The sequence below is a fragment of the Rhinoderma darwinii genome, chromosome 6 (assembly GCF_050947455.1).
Source record: "Rhinoderma darwinii isolate aRhiDar2 chromosome 6, aRhiDar2.hap1, whole genome shotgun sequence".
Classification (NCBI taxonomy): Eukaryota; Metazoa; Chordata; class Amphibia; order Anura; family Rhinodermatidae; genus Rhinoderma; species Rhinoderma darwinii.
In genome coordinates, this window is record NC_134692.1 from 73920149 (window position 1) to 73940866 (window position 20718).

Genomic DNA, 20718 nt, shown 5'->3' on the forward strand with positions numbered 1-20718 from the left:
AGAGTATGGCTGAAACCTAAAAGGGAAGTGGGTGCATATAGAAGATTGAACATCAGGAGGGAGTGAAATATTACATAACTCAGATTTATGCATGTCTGCTTTGAAGTTGCCCAAAGAACCATATTGCTCAAACTCTGCTAGAATCGAGAGCAAAAAACTACATTGGGGATGTGACATATTGTAAAAGTTTGTTTGCAGACAAAGAAAGCTTGTAGGCATTACTATGAATGGCCTCAGCACATTTGAAAGATGTTCCATCGCCAGTATGTATAGAAGGGGCGAAAGAGGACACCTCTTTCTTGTACCATTGCAAATGGGGAATGAGGGGGTCAAAGTGCCATTAATCCTATCCTGAACCAAGGAGTTGGTAAAAAATGCCATGATACAAGAGAGCAATTTCGGGCCTATTCCGATGCTCTCCAGGACCATATGCATAAATTCCCTACTGATTCAATCAAATTCCTTTTTGGCATCCATAGATAAAAGACACATCAGGATTTTAGCTGGTCTGGCATGCGCAATAAGAGAAACCGTCTTGATGATGTTGCCTCTTGCCTCTCTCCCCAACACAAACCCAACTTGGTCAGTGTGGATTAGGGAGGGAGGCAAGGAATGCAATCTTGTGGCAATCATCTTGGAGTATAATTTTATATCATCGTTTATAAGGAAATAGGCCGGTAATTACCACAAACATTGGGATCTTTATTATACATAGGGATAACAGTCAGGTGTGTCGTTAAAACCTGAGGAGGAAAGAGGGCACCCAAGGCAATTACATTAAAAGAGGACAACAATAGAGGGGAAAAGGTCGGTTGAAAGAGTTTATAAAAATGGTTTGAAAAGCCGTCTGGACCAGGACTCTTCATGTTTTTCAGCTTTTTGATGTTGACCTCCAATTCCTCAGGCTCGAATGGATGTTCTAGATTCTCCCAAACATCTGGTGCTAGGGAAGGTAGTTTAGTTCTAGTAATACAGTCCTTCATTTTCTCTCCATATTGCTTGGAGGGAAGGTCAGAATACTTTTTACTGTTATAAAGGTTAGTGTAAAAAGCCCAGAATTCCTCTTTAATATGAGAAGTAGAGTCTATAGGACCTCAAGATGGAGAATTCAGGGAAAGTATATATGAGGAAGATAGCCTAGGACGAAGAGCTGGTGAGAGCCATCTGCCACTTTTGTCAGCATATTTATAGTACCTTCTATTAGCCCTTTCTCGGAGACACAGCGACTTCTGATTTAGGCAGCTAAGGAATTTCAGCCTAGTATTAGAAATTTAAAGTTGCATAGCAACAGAGAAGGACTTCCTATTAACAGCTTCCAACTAAGTCAGTTTAGAGAACAGCGCTTTCAATTTGGCAGATCTGATTTTTTTTTCAGTCTGGAACCATGAGAGATAAAAACACCCCTGAGAATGCACTTCTGGGCGTCCCACTTCAAGGGAGCAGAAGTGTCCCCTTCGTGGTGATGGAGGAAGTCACTAATAGTAAAGTTATAAGCTGCTTTACACAATACGGTACATCCTTAAGTAAATTGTCGTTGAGTCTCCAAGAAAATAGGCAGGAGGGACACATGGAAGTCTGCAATTTCAGTAGTACATGGGCATGGTCAGACCAGACTTTGGAGTCAATGGAAGCACCAGTGGTTATGGACAATAAGGGATGACTGACAAAAATTATGTCTATTCGACTATACAGTACATGGAGTGCGCAAGAGACAAATGTGTAGTATTTAACATCAGAATGAAGAACCCAGCACACATCTATCAAGCATCTCTTGTGGAACTCTTCCCTTAGTCTATGAGTTGCTAAAAAAAAAGACAGGAAAAGGTCTACTGAGGAATCCAGCAAGGGGTAGCACACCCAGTGGAAAACCCCACCAAAAATGCCTTGAAAAGAGTCAGCAAATTTGTCCAGGATATGCAGGAATTCAAGAGCGAAATCCACTTGACCCTGGTTAGGAAATAAAACATCAGCAATGGTCAGTAAACGAGATGAAAATGAAATTTAAAAAAGGAGATATTGACCTTGTGGATCAATCTGGGATTTCAGTGCGGTGGGTTTAAATGTTTTATGAAAAGCTATAGAAACGCCTTTGGATTTAGCTTCATCATTGGTGAAATTATACCAAATTGGATAATAGGGGTCTCAAATATTTGGACAAGCCAAGGTATTGAAATGGGTGTCCTGCAATAAAGCAACGAGAATTCTCTTCTTTTGTATGAAATAGGACATTTAGCATCTCTTCTCGAGTTGATTTACACCCATTATATTAAATGACCTAATCGATAAATAATCCATAGCATATTATAACCATAGAGGAACTAAATCCCATAGCAGAATTAAGAAGATGAGGAGGAGGGAAAAAATAACAAAAATGAAGGAACAGAAGGGAAAAGAGACAATATAAGACAACCCAGAAACAACAACTGGCCATGGAGGCTATACAAGCAAGGCAACCCTAGTGATGGGAGACTAGCACTCCATCAGTCCTAAGTGGGGAGAATGAAAGCCCAAAAAGAAGAGGGAAAACTATACTCCTATCACCCAATAAAAACCCTCATCCACGCACCACAAGCATTACACACACATTAACCAACCTGCGTAAATCATGAAACAGTAGTAAAAAGCTAGGTTCAGAATGTTATAAATCAGCAGAACAGACCGAGTACAAAAATAGTATAATTTGTCAGAACATGATGGACCCAGATGCAGAAGGAGGTCTATCAGAATATGCTGATGGAGATCTTCCGGAAAATGCTGAAGAGTTCAGTGCGGAAAGGTCCATCCCCTAAGAGCAGACAAAAGCAAAAGCAGAAAAATTCCTGTAGAAGTGGAAACTCCGTTCATAGCAGCCAATTGTGAAACAAAATAGTAGTCCAGAACCTAGGAGCGATGGCGATCAGACACACGTTGCCTGAGCCCATTGCAGACAGAACATTCAATTGAAGGTCCCAATGTTTAGACTAGCTTAATATCAGTGGAGACAAAGCAGATCCAGAAATATGTTGTAACCTAATCAGGTCGCATCACCTTGGTGTGGAGAAATCTGGGAGAGCAAAACTTGCGAAAGACTATTTGCCACATGTCTTTGCTAGGTAGGTCCAACAGTTGTGGGAGAGATGTTCAGTCAGGGAGACTGACAAGGGGTAATTGCAAGGCACCCATGAATTTAGGGATGTCTCCTAATTGTTTTAACATAGCCGTTCTTCTATTATATCTGGCAACAAGTTGAAAGGGGAAACCAAAATCTTACGGAATTTCTTTAGCCTATAGAGCCTCAAGCAGACGTTTCAGAGCTCTGCAGAGCTGTAGAGTGCGCCTTGCAAGATCAGGAAAAATAAGTATATTATTTCCTTTAAAGGAAACAGACTCCCGTTCCCTGGCTGCTGCCATGATGTTATCCTTGACTTAATAGAAGTGTACTTATCTGGTGTTTTAGTCCCAAGGAAATGGTAGTTTCCTTCAATCTCAATGGGGCCATTTGTCCCATACCCCAAAGGGGCATAAAACAGTAGTTGATCAGAAGCAATCAGTTCCTGAGGGGATACAGACTCCGGGAGACCACTAATTCTAAAATTATTCAGCCGATGTTGGTTTTCAATGTCCTCTTGCATAGGGAGGAGTTTAGAAATGTTGGCACAATGTGCCTGTAATATAGAATGATGCAAATCAAGCCTCTATGCAGTGGCCTCCTGCTGCCTATTAATTTCTTTCTTATAACTCTCCTACAGTCTGCTGACACATTTTTCCACATCCCTCTTGGTAGGGAGAGGTTTCAGGTAAGAAGTGATGTCCAAATCATCCTCTGATTCCTACTCACTTAGGCTGTGTGCAGCTTTGGGGTGCTGGGGAGAAGATGCAGGGGGGTACAAGACCCATGTGAGGACTTCGCCGAGAGCGCCGCCAGGGCCATCTTTGGTTCGGCTGCATTGTGCAGAAGAGAAGCTGTACAGCCGAAATATTGTTTAATGGACCCGGGTTAAGGGTCTGTGGAGGCAGCAGGAGGCTCAAGCATCTTCCTCCTTCCCATCTGGCCAAAATATATTGCTGGTTGAGTTGTATCATCAGCAGGGGAGCAGGTTAGCTACTGTGCTCCAGTAACCTGCGTCCTCACTCCTGCATCAGCAAGCCCCTCCCTGTGATGGTTACATTGAACAGGACTTGCTGTAATCAAGCCTGTGTTCATTTAACTGACTTTAATTAGTCCCTTTTTGGTTATTTAACTACAGGTAATTACACTTCCACACTGTGCTAGCTGATGTTGGTTAACTGTATGCTTTAAATAGTTACGTTTAAAATACATTTCCCCAGCAATGTACAGTGAAATAATCTTGAACAATCCAATGAATTAATTTATTTTTTCATTTCAGAAAAATGAAACAATATGAACATTATTTTTGTTTAATTATATTGGAAATTGATACGAAAATACATGTATTAACCAACTAGAAATCTACTAAAATATTTAAAAAAATTTGGTATCTTAAATTCCTCAAATTAGTTTATTAGATTCTTTAGAGCATGGTTTTGCATTTTATTTGATCGAGAAAGACACATATGGGAATGCATACAATGACAATTCAATTTTTTGCCCTCGTTGACTAATTAACTTGTTAATTAGTTAAACAATGAAAGAAATAACAACCCCATTTTTCTTTATTTTAGTCAAAAGCATGCAGTATCCACAGGACAAAAACAGGCCAGTCTTGTTATTGAAGAATGGATGTCACTATATGAAGCTCTGACAAATGAAGGCATGAAAATTCTACTTGAAAAAGTATTCCCTCCTTTTTTAATGTGGATTATGCTGGTTGACTGTTATTATTAAGTTGTTTTAATTATTCTACGTCTATCTTTAGATATTATATTTAGGGGGTAAAGTCAATTGAATGCATCTCCCATTAGTACAAATTTAATTAAACAGAAGAATATCAACAATACCCACACTGAAGTACTGATCATGTGGCCAAGATCTAGTATCACATAGTACACTGGCTTAGAGGGCTCAAAATAAGGTGGTGAATGCTATTTGAATATAGTCCACTCTAGATTTTGCCCTTGAGCAAATGTAACAACTAGAAAGTTTAAAGGGGAGTTTTCTGATATCAAGACCAATAAATTGTAAATATTAAAATATTCTACATAATTAAAAATACTATGCCCTACCCCCACAATCACACATACAATAATAATTATGTCTTGCTTAGAACTATAAAAAAGATAATCTGTTCAAAGACAACTATCTGTCAAAGGAAAGCCTTCAAAGATATCAACATCTTGGTGTTTGGAACTACCCAAAAAAAGGCAATCCATACTATCAATATTTTTTTTCACTTACACATTTATGCTTTTACTCACAAAGTCCTTAGTTAGGCCCCATGCACACGACCGTAAAAACGCCCGTAATTGCGGGCCGTAATTACGGCACGTTTTTACGGGCCCATGGACTTCTATTGTCCACGGGTACCTCCCCGTATGCTTACGGGAAGGTGCCCGTGCCGTTGAAAAATATAGAACATGTCCTATTTTAGGCCGTAATTACGGCACGGGTAGGCCCATAGAAGTCTATGGGGCTCCCGTAATTACGGGTGACTACGTGTGTGCACCCATAATTACGGGAGCGTTGCTAGGCGATGTCAGTAAATAGTCACTGTCCATGGTGCTGAAAGAGTTAAACGATCAGCAGTAACTCTTTCAGCACTCTGGACAGTGACTACCGAGCACAATATAGATCAACCTGTAAAAAAAGAAAGACGTTCATACTTACCGAGAACTCCCTGCTTCTTCCTCCAGTCCGGCCTCCCGAGATGACGTTTCAACCCATGTGACCGCTGCAACCAATCACAGGCTGCAGCGGTCACATGGACTGCCGCGTCATCCAGGCAGGTCGGACTGGATGTCAAGAGAGGGACGCATCACCAAGACAATGGCCGGGTAAGTATGAAATTATTTTCCTTTTTTCGCGGAAAGGGCTGTCCCTTCTCTCCATCCTGCACTGATAGAGAGAAGGGCTGCCGATTAGTGCAGTGCAATTTTGCAGCGAAAATGTGCCCGTAAATACTGGTGCAATACGGGTCGAATACGTGTGACCAAGGTCCCGTATTTACACCAGTATTTACGGGAGGACAAAAATACGTTCGTGTGCATGAGGCCTAAGCCTGTACGATTTAATTAAATGATCTATCAAATCCGTATTCTTTTTACAATGAGAAATATATCCAACAATCATGTTAATGATACCCGTCTTTTCAGTATTTATTTCATTATTTAAAGCATAACTGCGGTTACAAATGACTTCATAAGTCAACAGTATAAGCAAAGATATGGAACTTTGTAATATCTCATTAGAGAAAATACCTCTTTCTCCACTTTTAGGCTCCTCTCCTCCCCCTGTTTTCTTAACTGTTTACTCACTCATAGAATCTTTGTTTAGTGAGGCAGAGAGGATACCCTTACTGTAGCTCCACTGAGAGATCAGGTTACAGATGCCAATTGAGGTCTATGGAGAGGGGAGGAGAGCAAGAGGAGAAAGCATCTACAGAGTGAGAGAGAGACACAAATGCTGCAGCAGCTTCCTTGTAACGCCAGTGCTGGATTTACAGCTACGCTGTTCCTTACTGCTGTCTAATGGATCCTCCTTCCCCTCCCCTCTTCATAGACTTCTATGGGCAGCTGTAACCTGATCTCTCCCTGCTCTAGGGATTTTATGAGTGAATTCAAAGTAAGCCAACATTTAAAGGGGTTGTACCAAGATTAAAAGTTATCTCCTAACCACAGGATAGGTGATAACATGCGGATCGGTGAAGTCCGACCGCTGGAACCTCCACCGTTCACCCGAACAGGGGTTCCCATTACACTGAATCAATGGAGTGGCAGGTCGCGCTTGCACACTTCCGTACCATTCACAGTCTATGGGACTGCTGGAGATAGCCTATTACAGCGCTCGGGGTGAGCAGCCCATTTTCTCTTGTAACACATTTGAAATATAATATATTATAATTATAGAATATAGATGCGCCAAGCAGCCCTACTGGTGGACCATCCTGGGGGACAGATGTCATTCAGGGTGTAAACATTTTGCATATTTTTTTGCCTCAAAATGTATAACCCTACTTATTTCAATAATGAACCTTGTCTACCATTTTAGCTTGGTCCCCTTGAAGGGATAATGCATTATTTGTATTGATTGTATATATATTATTTTAAAATATAAAGTGAAGTAGCATCATCACATGCCCCACCAGCACCAATGTTCCGTTCCATCAGGCACTAGGACTTAGGTATAACTGCAACCTCTCCCTCCTAAATATACACTGCTATGTTACATTTTCATATTCTCTCTGCTTACACATTTGGAAATGTATGCACATCAAATTTTATTTGCATTAAAATAAATGTATTGTTGTATAGTATTACAGATAATTTAATTATTGGTCCTAAAGGGGTTGTCCAGTCATAATAAATTGATGACCTATCCTCAGGATAGGCCATCAATATCTGATTGGTGGTGGTCCGACTCCCGGCACCCCCACCGATCAGCTTTTTTTCCTTTCCTACTCGTACTGTTAATCGCTGACACACTTGTAGCGGCGGTTCACAGTATTACAGCCTTTTCCCATTCAAGTGAATAGGAGAAGGCTGTAATACTGTGAACCACCGCTACAAGTGTGTCAGCGATTTATGGTACAAGAAGGTAAGGAATGAAAGGAAAGCAGCGCACGAGCCCTAGTGCCCCTTCAAAACAGCTTATCGGCAGGGGTTTCGGGAGCCATACCCCCACCGATCCGATATTGATGGCCAATCCTGATAGGCCATCAATTTCTTATGACTGGACAACCCCTTTTAATAGCTTGATATGTATAGACTGATCTGGTTGTTCTGGTAATTTACAAAAATATTTTAATGTAGGTGAATGACGCATCCAGAAAAGGCATGAACTTTGTTGGATTTATAGCAAAGCACTTTCATCAGTCTACAAATACTCTGGTAGATGTACAAAAACTGGAACAAAACAGCAGCAAAACCTCTAGTGAGGATGCTTCTAAAAGACGGACAGAAGGAACTATCAGTGGACAATCTTCCGAATCTGGAATAGATGAAGAAATCAATTTGGGAAATGAAAGTTTCCAAGACTCTGTATTCCCAGATGAAGGGACATTACCGAAATTAAGAAAATGTCAAGGTATAGATATATAATTTATATTAAAGTAACTAAAAAATGTTTACTGACACCACATGTGGTGTACTATGGAAAATAATTACAAAACACCTAAAGTTGCTCTCCTTGGTGTAGTTGACAAAATTGGCAATGATCAGAAAGGCCACTGCGGTGATGATGTACTGACAAAAGCTGTATATAGTGCCTATTAGGGCCAGGACAAGGGGTAGACGATGTATGCGGCCACCTAAGTGGCTGCTCAATTTATGGATTAAAATAACACCACCAAAAAACAATATCTGACACTTAACCCCTTGGTGACATGTCACGTACATCTACGTGGCAGTCGTCAAGGCAAAGTATGGAGCGGCCTCACGGGCTGAGCACGCTCCATACTGAACGGGTGTCAGCTGTATATTACAGCCAAAAGCTCACTGTAACGGGTGAAATCAAAGATCATTTCGATTCCGCCCATTTTACTGCTTATATGCCATAGTCAATAACAAGTGCGGCATCTAAGTGGTTAGAAAGAGGGGATTGCCTCCTCCGACAGCCCACCAAAGCAATCACAGGGTTCCGATGGTTGTTATGGCAGCCTGGGAGTCAGAGGCAGGGCTTAATAGGAGCCTGTAAAAATCACGATATACGGCACGACGTATTGCCGTATATCATGAAAGCGCTGAAATTACCGCTGGTTCAAGTCCCCTAGGGGGACTAATAAAAAAACAAAAAAGCAGTTAAATTAAGTTTTCTTTTAATGTACAAAAGAAAATATTAAAAGCTAAAAAAAAAACAAAAACTTTTTCCCATTTTTTCCTAAAGTGATATTAAAAAAATAAATGAACATAACTGGTATCGCCACATCTGTAATTATCCAAGATTTTATAATATATCGTTATTTAACTAAAAAATTAGAATGCCAGGATTGCTGTTTTTTGGTCACTTTAGCTCCCAAAAAACATGGAATAAAAAGTCATCAAAAAGTCGCATGTACCCCAATATGGTAGCAATAAAAACTAGAGCTCACTCCGCAAAAACAAGCCCTCACACTGCTCAATTGACAGAAATATAAAAATGTATGGCTCTATTTGTTGTAAGGCTGGATTCACAGACGCGTTTTTGTGAGCGTTTTATGGTGCTTTATTTTAGTGCGGCCAGATGTTACATTAAAAATTATAGTAAAATATATAATGTGCTAAACATAACTGCGTTTTGGTTTGTGGCGTTTTTGAGGCAATTTTGTGGTCTGTGGTGTTTTTTTTCTAAATGCATCATTCTCTGGGTATGGCTTTATCTCAGCCCGTTTTCCCATAGACTTCTATATAGGACTTCAAGAATGCAGGAAAAAAAGCATGTACAAAATTTCACCACATAAAAAATGCACTAAAAACAAAACTGAAAACGCCCTAAAAACGTATGTTTTATTTTAATAACGCTAATGTTTTTAGAAGCGTTTTTTATGCAGTTTAAAATGCAAGAAATTTTCTGTGCGTGAAGGAGGCCTAAAAGTAGTAAAACTTAAAAAACAATATAAATTTGGAATTGCCCTAATGATATCGACCCGTAGAATAAAGTTGACATGTCGTCTTTAGGCCTCGTTTCCACGAGCGTGTTATTCGTCCGTGCGACGCACGTAATTTTCATGCGTGTCGTATGGACCTATAATAGACTATGGGGCCGTGCAGACAGTCCGTGAATTTTGTGCAACGTGAGTCCGTTGCAAAAAACTCACGACATGTTCTATATTTGTGCACTGTTCGCTCATCACGCACCCATTGAAGTCAATGGGTGCGTGAAAACCACGCATGTCACAGGGTAGCACTTCCGTGCGAACAGCGTGATTCGCGCAACAGCAGTGAAAAGGATGAATGAAAACAGAAAAGCACCACGTGCTTTTCTGTTTACAAACATCCAAACGGAGTGTCATAATGATGGCGGCTGCGTGAAAATCACGCAGCTGCGAATCATATGGTGATGACACACGGAGCTGTTGAGTGCCTTTTGCGCATGCAAAACGCCGCGTTTTTTGAGTGCGCAAAACGCACACGCTCGTGTAAATGAGGCCTGACTGCGTGATGCATACTGTAAAAACAAAACTTAAATAACAATGGCGGAATTTCTGTTTTTTGCCCGTTTCACCACACCAAGATTTTTGTTACTGTTTCCCAGTACATTAGTACATTATATGGTACAATAAATGGTGCCATGAAAAACTAAAACTTATCCTGCAAAAAGCAAGTCTTCATACGGCTATATCAACGGAAAAAAAAAAAGGCTTTTGATGTGGGTGTGGCTAATGGGGCATGCCTTTCTTCACTTGTTTGACTGACAACTACTATGGTGGCCGATATCTCTCTCTAGTTATCCAGTTATTTACTGGCAGGTGATGTCTCACTTTATCACTAGGACTAGGGGATATGTGCCTACCACTACTGGTAGCGTAAAAACCAGTTTAGACAGTGCCAAACTCAGTGCCCCTTCTAGATGGTTCTCCACACTGCCCCCAGTAGATAGTGCCACACACTGCTCCCTGTAGATATTGCCCCAGTGCCCCCTGTAGATACTGCAATACAGCCCCATGTAAATGGTGCTACAGTGCCCTTTGTAGATAGTGCCATACACACACTTTTTAGATAGTGCCACATTGCCCTCTATAGTTAATGCCACAGTGCCATCTGTAGATATTGCCACACATTCCCCTGTAGGGAGAGCCACACAGCACCCCCCAATAGAAACAGCCACAGAGCCCCCTGTAGATGGTGCCACAGTGCCCTCTGTAGATAATGCCACAGTGTCCTCTCTAGATAATGCCACAGTGCCCTCTGTAGATAGTGCCACAGTGCACTCTGTAGATAATTCCACATTGCCCTTTGCAGATAGTGCCACACAGCCCCCTGTAGATAGTGCCACACAGCCCCCTGTAGATGGTGCCACACAGCCCCCTGTAGAAAGTGCCACGCACACACACACACACACACACACCCATGTAGATAGCACCACCCCCTGTAGATAGAGCCATTGGTGCTCACACTTGGAGGGAAATTGCTGACACTCTGGCTGGGGATTCTTCTCCTGGAGAATCCCCTTAGGTCACTTTCCATGTATGGACAGTGATGTCAGGGGCTACCTCTAGGAGTGGAATCCCCAGCCAGAGCATTGTCAACGCTCTGGTCAGTGATTCTGCTCATGGAGGAGCCCCTAACTTCACTGTCCATATATGGACAGGGACGTCAGGTGCTCCCTCTAGGAGTGGAATACCCGGCCAGAGCATCGGCAACACTCCGGCTGGGGATTCCGCTCTAGAAGGAGCCCCTGACGTCCCTGTCCGTATATGGACAGGGACATCAGGGGCTCCTTCTATGAGCGGAATGAGCGCAGATACAATTGAATATGGCAGTTGCCGGGACACGTCCGGGACAGTAATTTGCCGGAATGGTCTCTCTAAATTCGGGATAGTCCCGGCAAATTCGGGACTGTTGGCAACTATGGTTTTGCTATCCTTCCTTATCTAGGCTACCAGCAGTACAGTAGATCTGTCAACTTGCCCACCTTCTAATGATAATGAGATGATTCTCTACATCCTTTGCTTGTATATACAGCAAAGCTGACAAGTGAGCTACAGAAAACAGGAAATATCTGCTTTAGTGGTTAGTGTGAAAACTGTAATATTTAAAGAATTTTTTTAATGTGCATAGTCACATGAAAAATAAAAAAAAACACTACTAAAAATGTTTCACCCCTTCTCACCCCAGGACGTGTGGGTACGTCATGGGAGGAAAGCAGTTAGTGTGATTTATGGCACTCTTTAAAATGTCACTGCGTCAAGTGACATGGTGACACAGTAGTTATGGCTACTGGCATCAACAAAAGCCAATCACTACTAACTGCTGGGGGACCAATCAGAGTGGCCCCACCCTGGTGATTGCTGTGATTGGTCAGTCAATGCTGACTAACCAATCACAGCATTTTAGTAGGAAAAAGGGAGGCACATACTTACCTCCCTTTTTCCTACTAAAACTGAGGATTTTCTCAAGACGGAGGGGAGTGGGTCATGGCCTGCAAGTAAATAGACACAGGGAGGGAGACGAGCTAATGCTTCTCCCTCTCCTCTGCAGTAAGAAATGAGTGCTGATTTGTGGGGCAACACAGAGTGCATCACTGGGGAAGCGCTCCTGAAGGTTCAATGAGCGCCTCCCCTTCTCCAACGTTATGGATGTAGCCATCTTTATCTTAACTCTCATAATATGTTGTAGCGTGATATCACACAACAAAAGCCATTGAAAAGTCATTGAAAAAGTCAAGTTAAGGGATCTTGCCACTGTGTATTTAATGCGTTAAAAGTCAAGATAAAAACGGCTACATCTGTAAGTGCTCATAGTTCAGGGAATTTGGGCCTCCTCTATGGTAGCGGAACTGTTTTGTACTTAAACCAGCGAGGAAGCTGGAAAAAATTGCTCATAGGGGGTTGGGCTAATATCTCTTTCTCTATCTATCTATCTATCTATCTATCTATCTATCTATCTATCTATCTATCTATCTATCTATCTATCTATCTATCTATCTATCTATCTATCTATCTATCTATCTATCTATCTATCTATCTATCTATCTATCTATCACAGGCCAAGGCTTATACCCCGGAGAAGTGCATTTCTATTGATGAGTTCCTGGTACATTTTAGATGGAGGCTTTAAAGGGGTTTGCCCATCAGGGTCATTTATGTCATATCCAAAGGAGATAAAAAACGTAATGTTAGGCCCCCACAGCCACCGATCAGCACCCCGCATCCCAACACACACCCCCTCCACCTTCCGCCGCCGGAAAAACAAAATGGTGCATGCATGCGCAGTAAATGCAATGCAGAGTCTGCCTGTGCAAAGTTACTGATCAGGGACCGTTATAATTGGTCCCTGATCATATTGTCACTGTAATATACCTATCACAGTGACCACAGTAACATATTTAGTATATACAGCACAGGATTTGTGTTCTTGTTCTTGGGGTTCATGTGGAGGAGCGGATACTGCTAACTATTTCCCTTGCTGTCTATGGGTAAGACTGTGATCATACAGATTACTTTCCTAAGCACTGGCACTTTATTAAACCTTCTCCTGTCTATAACTGCTTATTAGATCAATATATTACACTCACTGTGTTTGAGACAATCTCCCCTTGTGAGGGAAGGTGTATATATATTTCTTGAAATAGGTAACTGTCTATTGTGTACTTGTTTACGTGTTAACCCATATACTTAAGTCAGCAATAATAACCAGTATTAGCTCCGTATTTCTTACTAGAGTCGTATCTTTCTGTATTTTATATTGTTTGTGATATATATATAATAATAAATATTTAAATTTTATATACAAATTGGCTTCTAATGCTCTGATTGTTTTTCTGTTGTATAGTAATCTTATACTGTATAAGATTACAGTCTGCTGTGGCCCTATATCTAAGCCTACTATCTGGTAGGCTTAGATAAAGGGCCCATCAGACAATATCATACATGGCCATATATCTAAGCCTACCATGTGGTAGGCTTAGATACAGGGTCTATGTGTGATACTGTCTGTTAGACCCTGTATCTAAGCCTACCACAAGGTAGGTTTAGATACAGGGCCCCACAGACAGTAATCTTATAATTTATAAGATTAATGGCTGCTGGGGCCCTGTATCTAATCCTACTATGTGGTAGGCTTAGATACAGAGCCCTTCAGACAGGATCACATATGGGCCATGTATCTAAGCCTACCATGTGGTAGGCTTAGATACAGGGCCCAGCAGACATGATCACACCATGTCTGATCCTCTCTGATGGGCTCTGTATCTAAGCCTACCACATGTTAGGCTTAGATAGTGGGCCCCAGCAGACAGTCATTTTATACAGTATAAGATTACTGTCTGCTGGGGCCCTGTATCTAAACCTACCTTGTGGTAGGCTTAGATACAGGGTCTAACAGACAGTATCACACAAAGACCCTGTATCTAAGCCTACTATGTGGTAGGCTTAGATACAGGGTCCATGTGTAATACTGTCTGTTAGACCCTGTATCTAAGCCTGCCACAAGGTAGGCTTATCAGTCCGACACTGGCCACATATCTATGAATTATTATTTAGTTACCGCATTATTATACCCTCTTATAATGCCCTGATGTACTCCGCACAGATTATATATGTCCCCACATTATAAAATAAAATACCAGCAAAACCCCAAACAAAACTACTAGCATGTTGTGGTGCGGGGGGTGATGTATGGAGTGGGCTCACGCGCTTAGCCCGCACCATACGCTGCAGGTGTCAGTTGTGTATTGCAGCTGACACGGACAGGAACAGCGATGTTCCAGGAACACATTGTTACAGGAGCCTATAAAATGTACAATATACTGCAACACATTAGTATTTCAGTGTATTGTACCAGCGATCTAATGATCGCTGGTTCAAGTCCCCTAGGGGGACTAATAAAATGTGTAAAAAAAAAAAGTATATAAAGTCATTATTAGTGAAAAGAATTAAATAAATATTTACATTTAAAAAAAAACACTTTTTCCATTTTTCTTCTAAAGTAATGTAAAAAAATACAAAAAATACACAAAATTGGTATTGCTGCGTCTGTAAAAGTCTGAACTAGAGCAATATACCATTATTTAAATCGCACGGTGAATGCCATAAATAATAATAATAATTTAATACTCCAAAATCGCTGTTTTTTGGTCCCCTTAGCTTTCGAAAAAAAAAAATAATAAAAAGTGCTCAAAATGTTGTGTGTACAAAACAATGGTAGCAATAAAAACTACAGCTCTCACACCTCTCAATCGACCAAAAATAAAAAAAAGTTGTGCCTCTCGGGGGAATGGTGAAACAAAAGAATTATTTTTTCTTAACAAATAGTTTTTACTTTGTAAAAGTAGTAAAATATATAAAAAACTATCAACTATGTAACTATGTAACTGAAGGGTCCTGCAATCCAGGAAGTGTCCAGTATTCTAAGCAGAAACCACATAAAAGCAGGACACTTCCGGGATTGCAGGAAGTGAATGTGAATGTGTAAAGGAACATTCACAAAAGCGTTCAAACTACTAAAGCAGGATGGCAGTGACGAGGCATTAAATAATTATAAAGAAAAAAATAAGTTGTGTAAAAGACAAATAAAGGCAGCAAATATTGAAAGAGAGAGACTCGTCACATAGTACGGTTGAAACTGAACTGCATATTCTAGATGAGGCCGTAATAATGCTTTGTAAAGTGGTAATATTATATCCCTGTCCCGCGAGTACATGACTCTTTTAATAATCGACAATATCTTGCTGGCCTTAGAAGCAGCTGATTGACATTGCATGCTGTTATTTAGTCTATGATCTACAAGTACACCCAGATCCTTCTCAACAAGTCACTCTCCCAGTATAGCTCCCTACAGGACATATGTTGCATGCAGGTTGTTAGTACCCAGATTCATAACTTTGTATTTATCTACATTAAACCTCATTTGCCAAGTGGATGCCCAAACACTCAGTGTGTCCAAATCGGCTTGTAATTTAAGAATATCTTCCATAGACTGAACATTACTACATAGCTAAGTGTCATCTGCAAAAATAGAAACAGTGCTATTAATCCCATCCTCCATATCATTAATAAATAAGTTGAATAATAGTGGTCCCAGCACAGAACCCTGGGGTACACCACTTATAACCGGGAACCATTCAGAGTAGGAATAATTTACAACAACTCTCTGGATACGTTCCTTGTGACAATTTTCAATCTAATTACACACTGTAGTTTCTAAACCTATAGACCTTAATTTACCCATTAGACGTCTATGAGGGACAGTGTCAAATGCCTTTGCAAAGTCCAAAAACACTATAACCACAGCGACCCCTCTGTCCAGGCTTCTACTCACCTCTTCACAAAAACAAATCAGGTCGGTTTGACAAATTCTGTCCTTAGTAAATCTGTGCTGTCTGTCCCTTGTAATACAATTTTTTGTCACATACTCCTATACATAGTCCCTCAATAGCCCCTCAATTTTTCCCACAATGGATGTTAAGCTTACTGGTCTATAATTACCCGGCAAAGACCTAGAGCCCTTTTTGAAAATAGGCACCACAATTTGCCCTGCGCCAGTACCATGTCACTACACCAGTCACTAGAGAATCTCAGAATATTATGAAGAGGGGAACAGAAATAACTGAACTAAGTACTTTAAGAACACTTGGGTGTAGACCATCTGGTCCTGGAGACTTGTGCACATTTATTTTATTTAACATAGCTTGGACCATATCGACCAAATTCAGTATATTAATTGATGTATTACCAGCACTGGCACCAGCTGCTCTTTCTTCTGTTGTATATACAGAGCTAAAGAACCAATTTAGTAACTCTGCCTTCTATTGATCCCCTGTGATCAACTCCACATTACCACTATTTAGGGGTCCTACATGTCTCCTACATGTTTAGACCTTGGCTTTTTTGCATTTATATACTTGAGAATTTTTGTGGATTTCTTTTGCTATCCTTGGCCTTGGCTTTTCATTTAGTATTTTTGATGGTACCCTATACGAACTATAGACTGTGACCTGCGCCCTGTTGGCCAGCTGCCATACCACCAATGCGGTACGGCCCAGTGGGTCCACGAACCCTACATGACAGTACGCTCAGGCCATGGACCCCGCTGGTCGATCCAAGACCAAGATGACATCACAAGAGATGTGGACGGATATGCTGGACCTGCGGTCTCGACAGGACCAACTCCTCCAGGCCTTCAACATTCTCGCACGTCAGCAGGAAGCACGAGCTGCCGTTCCTCCTACTACACCTCCTGGCAGTACTGATCCTCAGACTACACCCCCTGGAAGTGTTGATCTTCGTTTTCGTTTGCCACTTCCTTGAACCAGTGCCAGATCCACTTCAGTCTGTATTTAAGGGCATTTTCGTCTGATGGCGCAAGGGTCGCTTTCATCATCTCTCTTCTTACTGGCAAGGCCCTTGCATGGGCGAACCCTATCTGGGAGAGACAAGGACCAGAGACCCGTGACTTCCAGGGGTTCCTCCGGACATTTCGCACGGTGTTTGAGGAGCCTGGATGAGTCTCCTCTGCAGCAGCTTCCTTGCTGAACCTATGCCAAGGAGACATCTCCGTGGGCGAGTACGCCATCCACTTCCGCACCCTTGCGGGAGAACTGTTGTGGAACAATAAGGCCCTGGTGGCTAAATTCTGGCATGGACTAGCTCCTAAAATTAAGGCCGAACTTGCCGCTCGAGACCTGCCGTCTACCCTGGATGACCTCATCCTTCTGGCTGCCCGGATTGATAGAAGGCTCAGAGAACAGCTCCAAGAGGTTAGTCGGGAGGGAGGTCTTCCTAGTCCAGTCCCTACTTTGCAGCAACCCCTGCCATCCTCAGATGCTGATCCTCCTAAAGAGTCTGTGAGGATGGACCAATGTAAGCTATCTTCCCAGGAGAGACAACGCAGACGCACTTCGGGACTCTGTCTTTATTGCGGCCTTGGAGGCCATCTTATGTGTCTGTGTCCACAAAACGCTCAAAGCCTAGGGTTGGTAGGAAAGACAACCTTGGGCAAAAGAAGGACTCCCGTCTAAATTGTCCATACCCGTGACCATAGTGTTCGGTGAGAAAACGCATCAGGTCTCTGCGTATCTGGACTCTGGATCCGCTGCTAATTTCATTTGTACAGACCTGGTGGACCTTCTTCAATTACCCGCTACCCCTCTGGAGAGACCGTTGATGGTTGCATCGGTAAATGGACTACCTCTAACAGTCCCAGTTATAGCTGTGACCAAGCCGCTGAGGCTCCAAGTAGGGGCTCTCCACTCTGAATTTCTATCGTTCTATGTCCTATCCAAGGCCATTAACCCCATTCTGCTGGGCCTGCCTTGGCTCTGTCTACATGCCCCAGTCCTGGACTTGAACTCTGGAGAGGTTCTCCAGTGGGGCCCCGAGTGTCACAGCCGATGCCTGGTGCAGATTTGTTCAGCTCAGCCTCCTCCGCCTTGGTCATTGGCAGGATTGCCTGGTCATTATGCTGCATTTTCGGACGTCTTCAGCAAAAGCGAGGCGGAGACACTGCCCCCACACCGGGCGTATGATTGTCCTATCAAGCGGATTCCTGGTGCATCGCTTCCCCGTGGTAGGGTATATCCTCTCTCCTTGCCAGAGACTCTGCCCATGTCCACCTATGTTAAAGAGAACTTGGAGAGGGGCTTCATACGGAAGTCTGCCTCCCCGGTAGGAGCCGGGTTCTTCTTCGTCAAAAAGAAGGATGGCTCTCTGCGTCCTTGTATTGACTACTGGGGTCTCAACCAAATCACGGTGAAAAAATAAGTATCCGTTGCCACTGATCTCTGAATTGTTCGATCGTATACGTGGTGCCAAGATTTTTTCCAAACTAGACCTGCGTGGGGCTTACAACCTAATCCGGATTCGCCGGGGTGACGAATGGAAGACTGCATTTAACACCCGTGATGGACACTATGAATATCTAGTAATGCCCTTCGGCCTGTGTAATGCTCCCGCTGTCTTCCAGGAGTTCGTTAATGACATTTTCCGTGACCTCCTCTATGTTTGTGTTGTGGTCTATTTTGATGACATCTTGAATTTTTCTCCAGATCCTATGACTCATTAGAGACATGTCCGTCAAGTTTTGTTGCGGTTAAGGGAGAATCATCTGTACGCCAAGTTGGAGAAGTGCGTGTTTGAAAAGGATGCTCTACCCTTTCTGGGCTACATTGTCTCAAATAGAGGTCTCAAGATGGATCCTGAAAAGGTAAAGTCCGTCCTGGAATGGCCACGACCTCAAGGCTTGAGGGCCATACAGTGCTTTCTGGGATTCACCAATTTTTACAGACAGTTTATTCCAAACTTCTCCTCACTGACATCTCCTATCTCTAACCTCACTAAGAAGGGCATGAACGCCAAGGTATGGACTCCTGAGGCAGAGTCCGCATTCAATAGCCTGAAGAGTGCCTTCACGTCAGCCTCTATCCTCCATCATCTAGACGATTCTCTACAGTTCTCGTTGGAGGTGGACTCATCCTCTGTCGGTGCTGGTGCACTCCTGTTCCAAAGAGGTTCCAAGAGCAAGTCAAGGGTATGTGGATATTTCTCTAAGCTCTGCTCTTCCGCAGAACGCAACTACTCGATTGGGGATCGGGAGTTACTGCCCATCAAATTGGCCTTGGAGGAGTCGAGACATCTACTAGGGGGCGCAGCTCATCCCATCCTGATTTTTACGGACCATAAGAACCTTACCTATCTTCAGACTGCCTAATGGCTGAACCCTCGTCAGGCCAGGTGGTCGCTGTTCTTTACCAGGTTCCAGTTTGAGCTCCATTATCGCCCGACCGACAAGAATGTGAGGGCCGATGCCTTGTCCAGGTCTTTCGAGATAGAAGATACCATGGAAATTCCACAGACCATTATTGATCTGTCTTGCATTGTCTCTGTCAATTCCCTGCAAATTGGGGACATTCCTCCAGGCTTTACCTTCCTCTGGATTAACACCATAGGAATATAGGATAGACTTGATGAAACTGTGTCTTTTTTCAACCTTATCAACTATGTAACTATGTAACCTTATTTCATCCCGAAATGTTAAATCTGAAATCTGATTTGTTGCTTTGGGCAACACCACGGCCGGGATAAGTTATTTTGGTGCCCAAGACAAATTCTGTAAATTATGTCTTTGACATTTGCTCATTCAGTAGGATGTCACGGGCACAGGGTATGTGGACCCACTAGGCCGCTCTGCCGTAGCGGGGAGGCAGCTGACAAGGTCACAGTCTATGCGGAAGTAAATGGCAGACAGTAATGCTTGGGTACCTGAAATAGTCCGGGCGGTGGCTGTGGCTTCAGCACGGATGGAGGCAGGTGCGGCAATGGCGGGCAGTATCCGATGAAGCGGTAGACACTTGACGTGGCAGATGACACTTGACGTGGCAGATGGCACTTGACGTGGCAGATGGCACTTGGCGTGGCAGAAGACACTTGACGTGGCAGATGGCACTTGACGTGGCAGATGGCACTTGACGTGGCGGAAGACACTTGAACGCTGGTAGGCACAGGAACAATACGGAATACAGGAACGGTAACAGGGCACGGGTAACAGCTGGAACGGGAGACACTAAGGGACCATTTGCGAGACAGACTGGGAAAGACTAACAACGCTCAGGCAAGGATTAGAAGGCCAGGGGCCTTCTTATAGACCAGGAAATCGTGGCAGTTGATTGTGATGACGATTTCCTAATTGCGCGCGCTGGCCCTTTAAGGCCGGGCGTGAGCGTGCGCGCGCACCCTACGGGACCCAGCCGAACGGAGCGGAAGTGAGCGCTGGCATCTCCTAGGAGGGAGACGGAGGCCAGCGCTCACAGATCCATGGCTGCGGGCGTCGGGAGGTGAGTAAACCCGACGGCCCTTGGCCATGGGCGCTACACAGCCCATCCCCAACCTCTAAAACAACACGAACACCCATCCCGCTGCCCCCTTTATCACTGCTATTTTGCTGCCATCACTAATACTGTTCTTGCTGCTGTCCCATCTGCCCTCATTACTG

At 43.0% G+C, this 20718-nt stretch overlaps 1 protein-coding gene across 1 annotated transcript in view; it reads left to right on the forward strand.

The window, feature by feature from the left end:
• The window catches only part of RFTN2 (raftlin family member 2), a 104111-nt gene that overhangs the window by 36917 nt on the left and 46476 nt on the right, over positions 1–20718 (forward strand). The window contains exons 3-4 of the mRNA XM_075829945.1: positions 4663–4774; positions 7906–8179. Coding sequence (XP_075686060.1) covers positions 4663–4774; positions 7906–8179 — 386 coding nt within the window. The remainder of the gene's footprint in view (positions 1–4662; positions 4775–7905; positions 8180–20718) is intronic.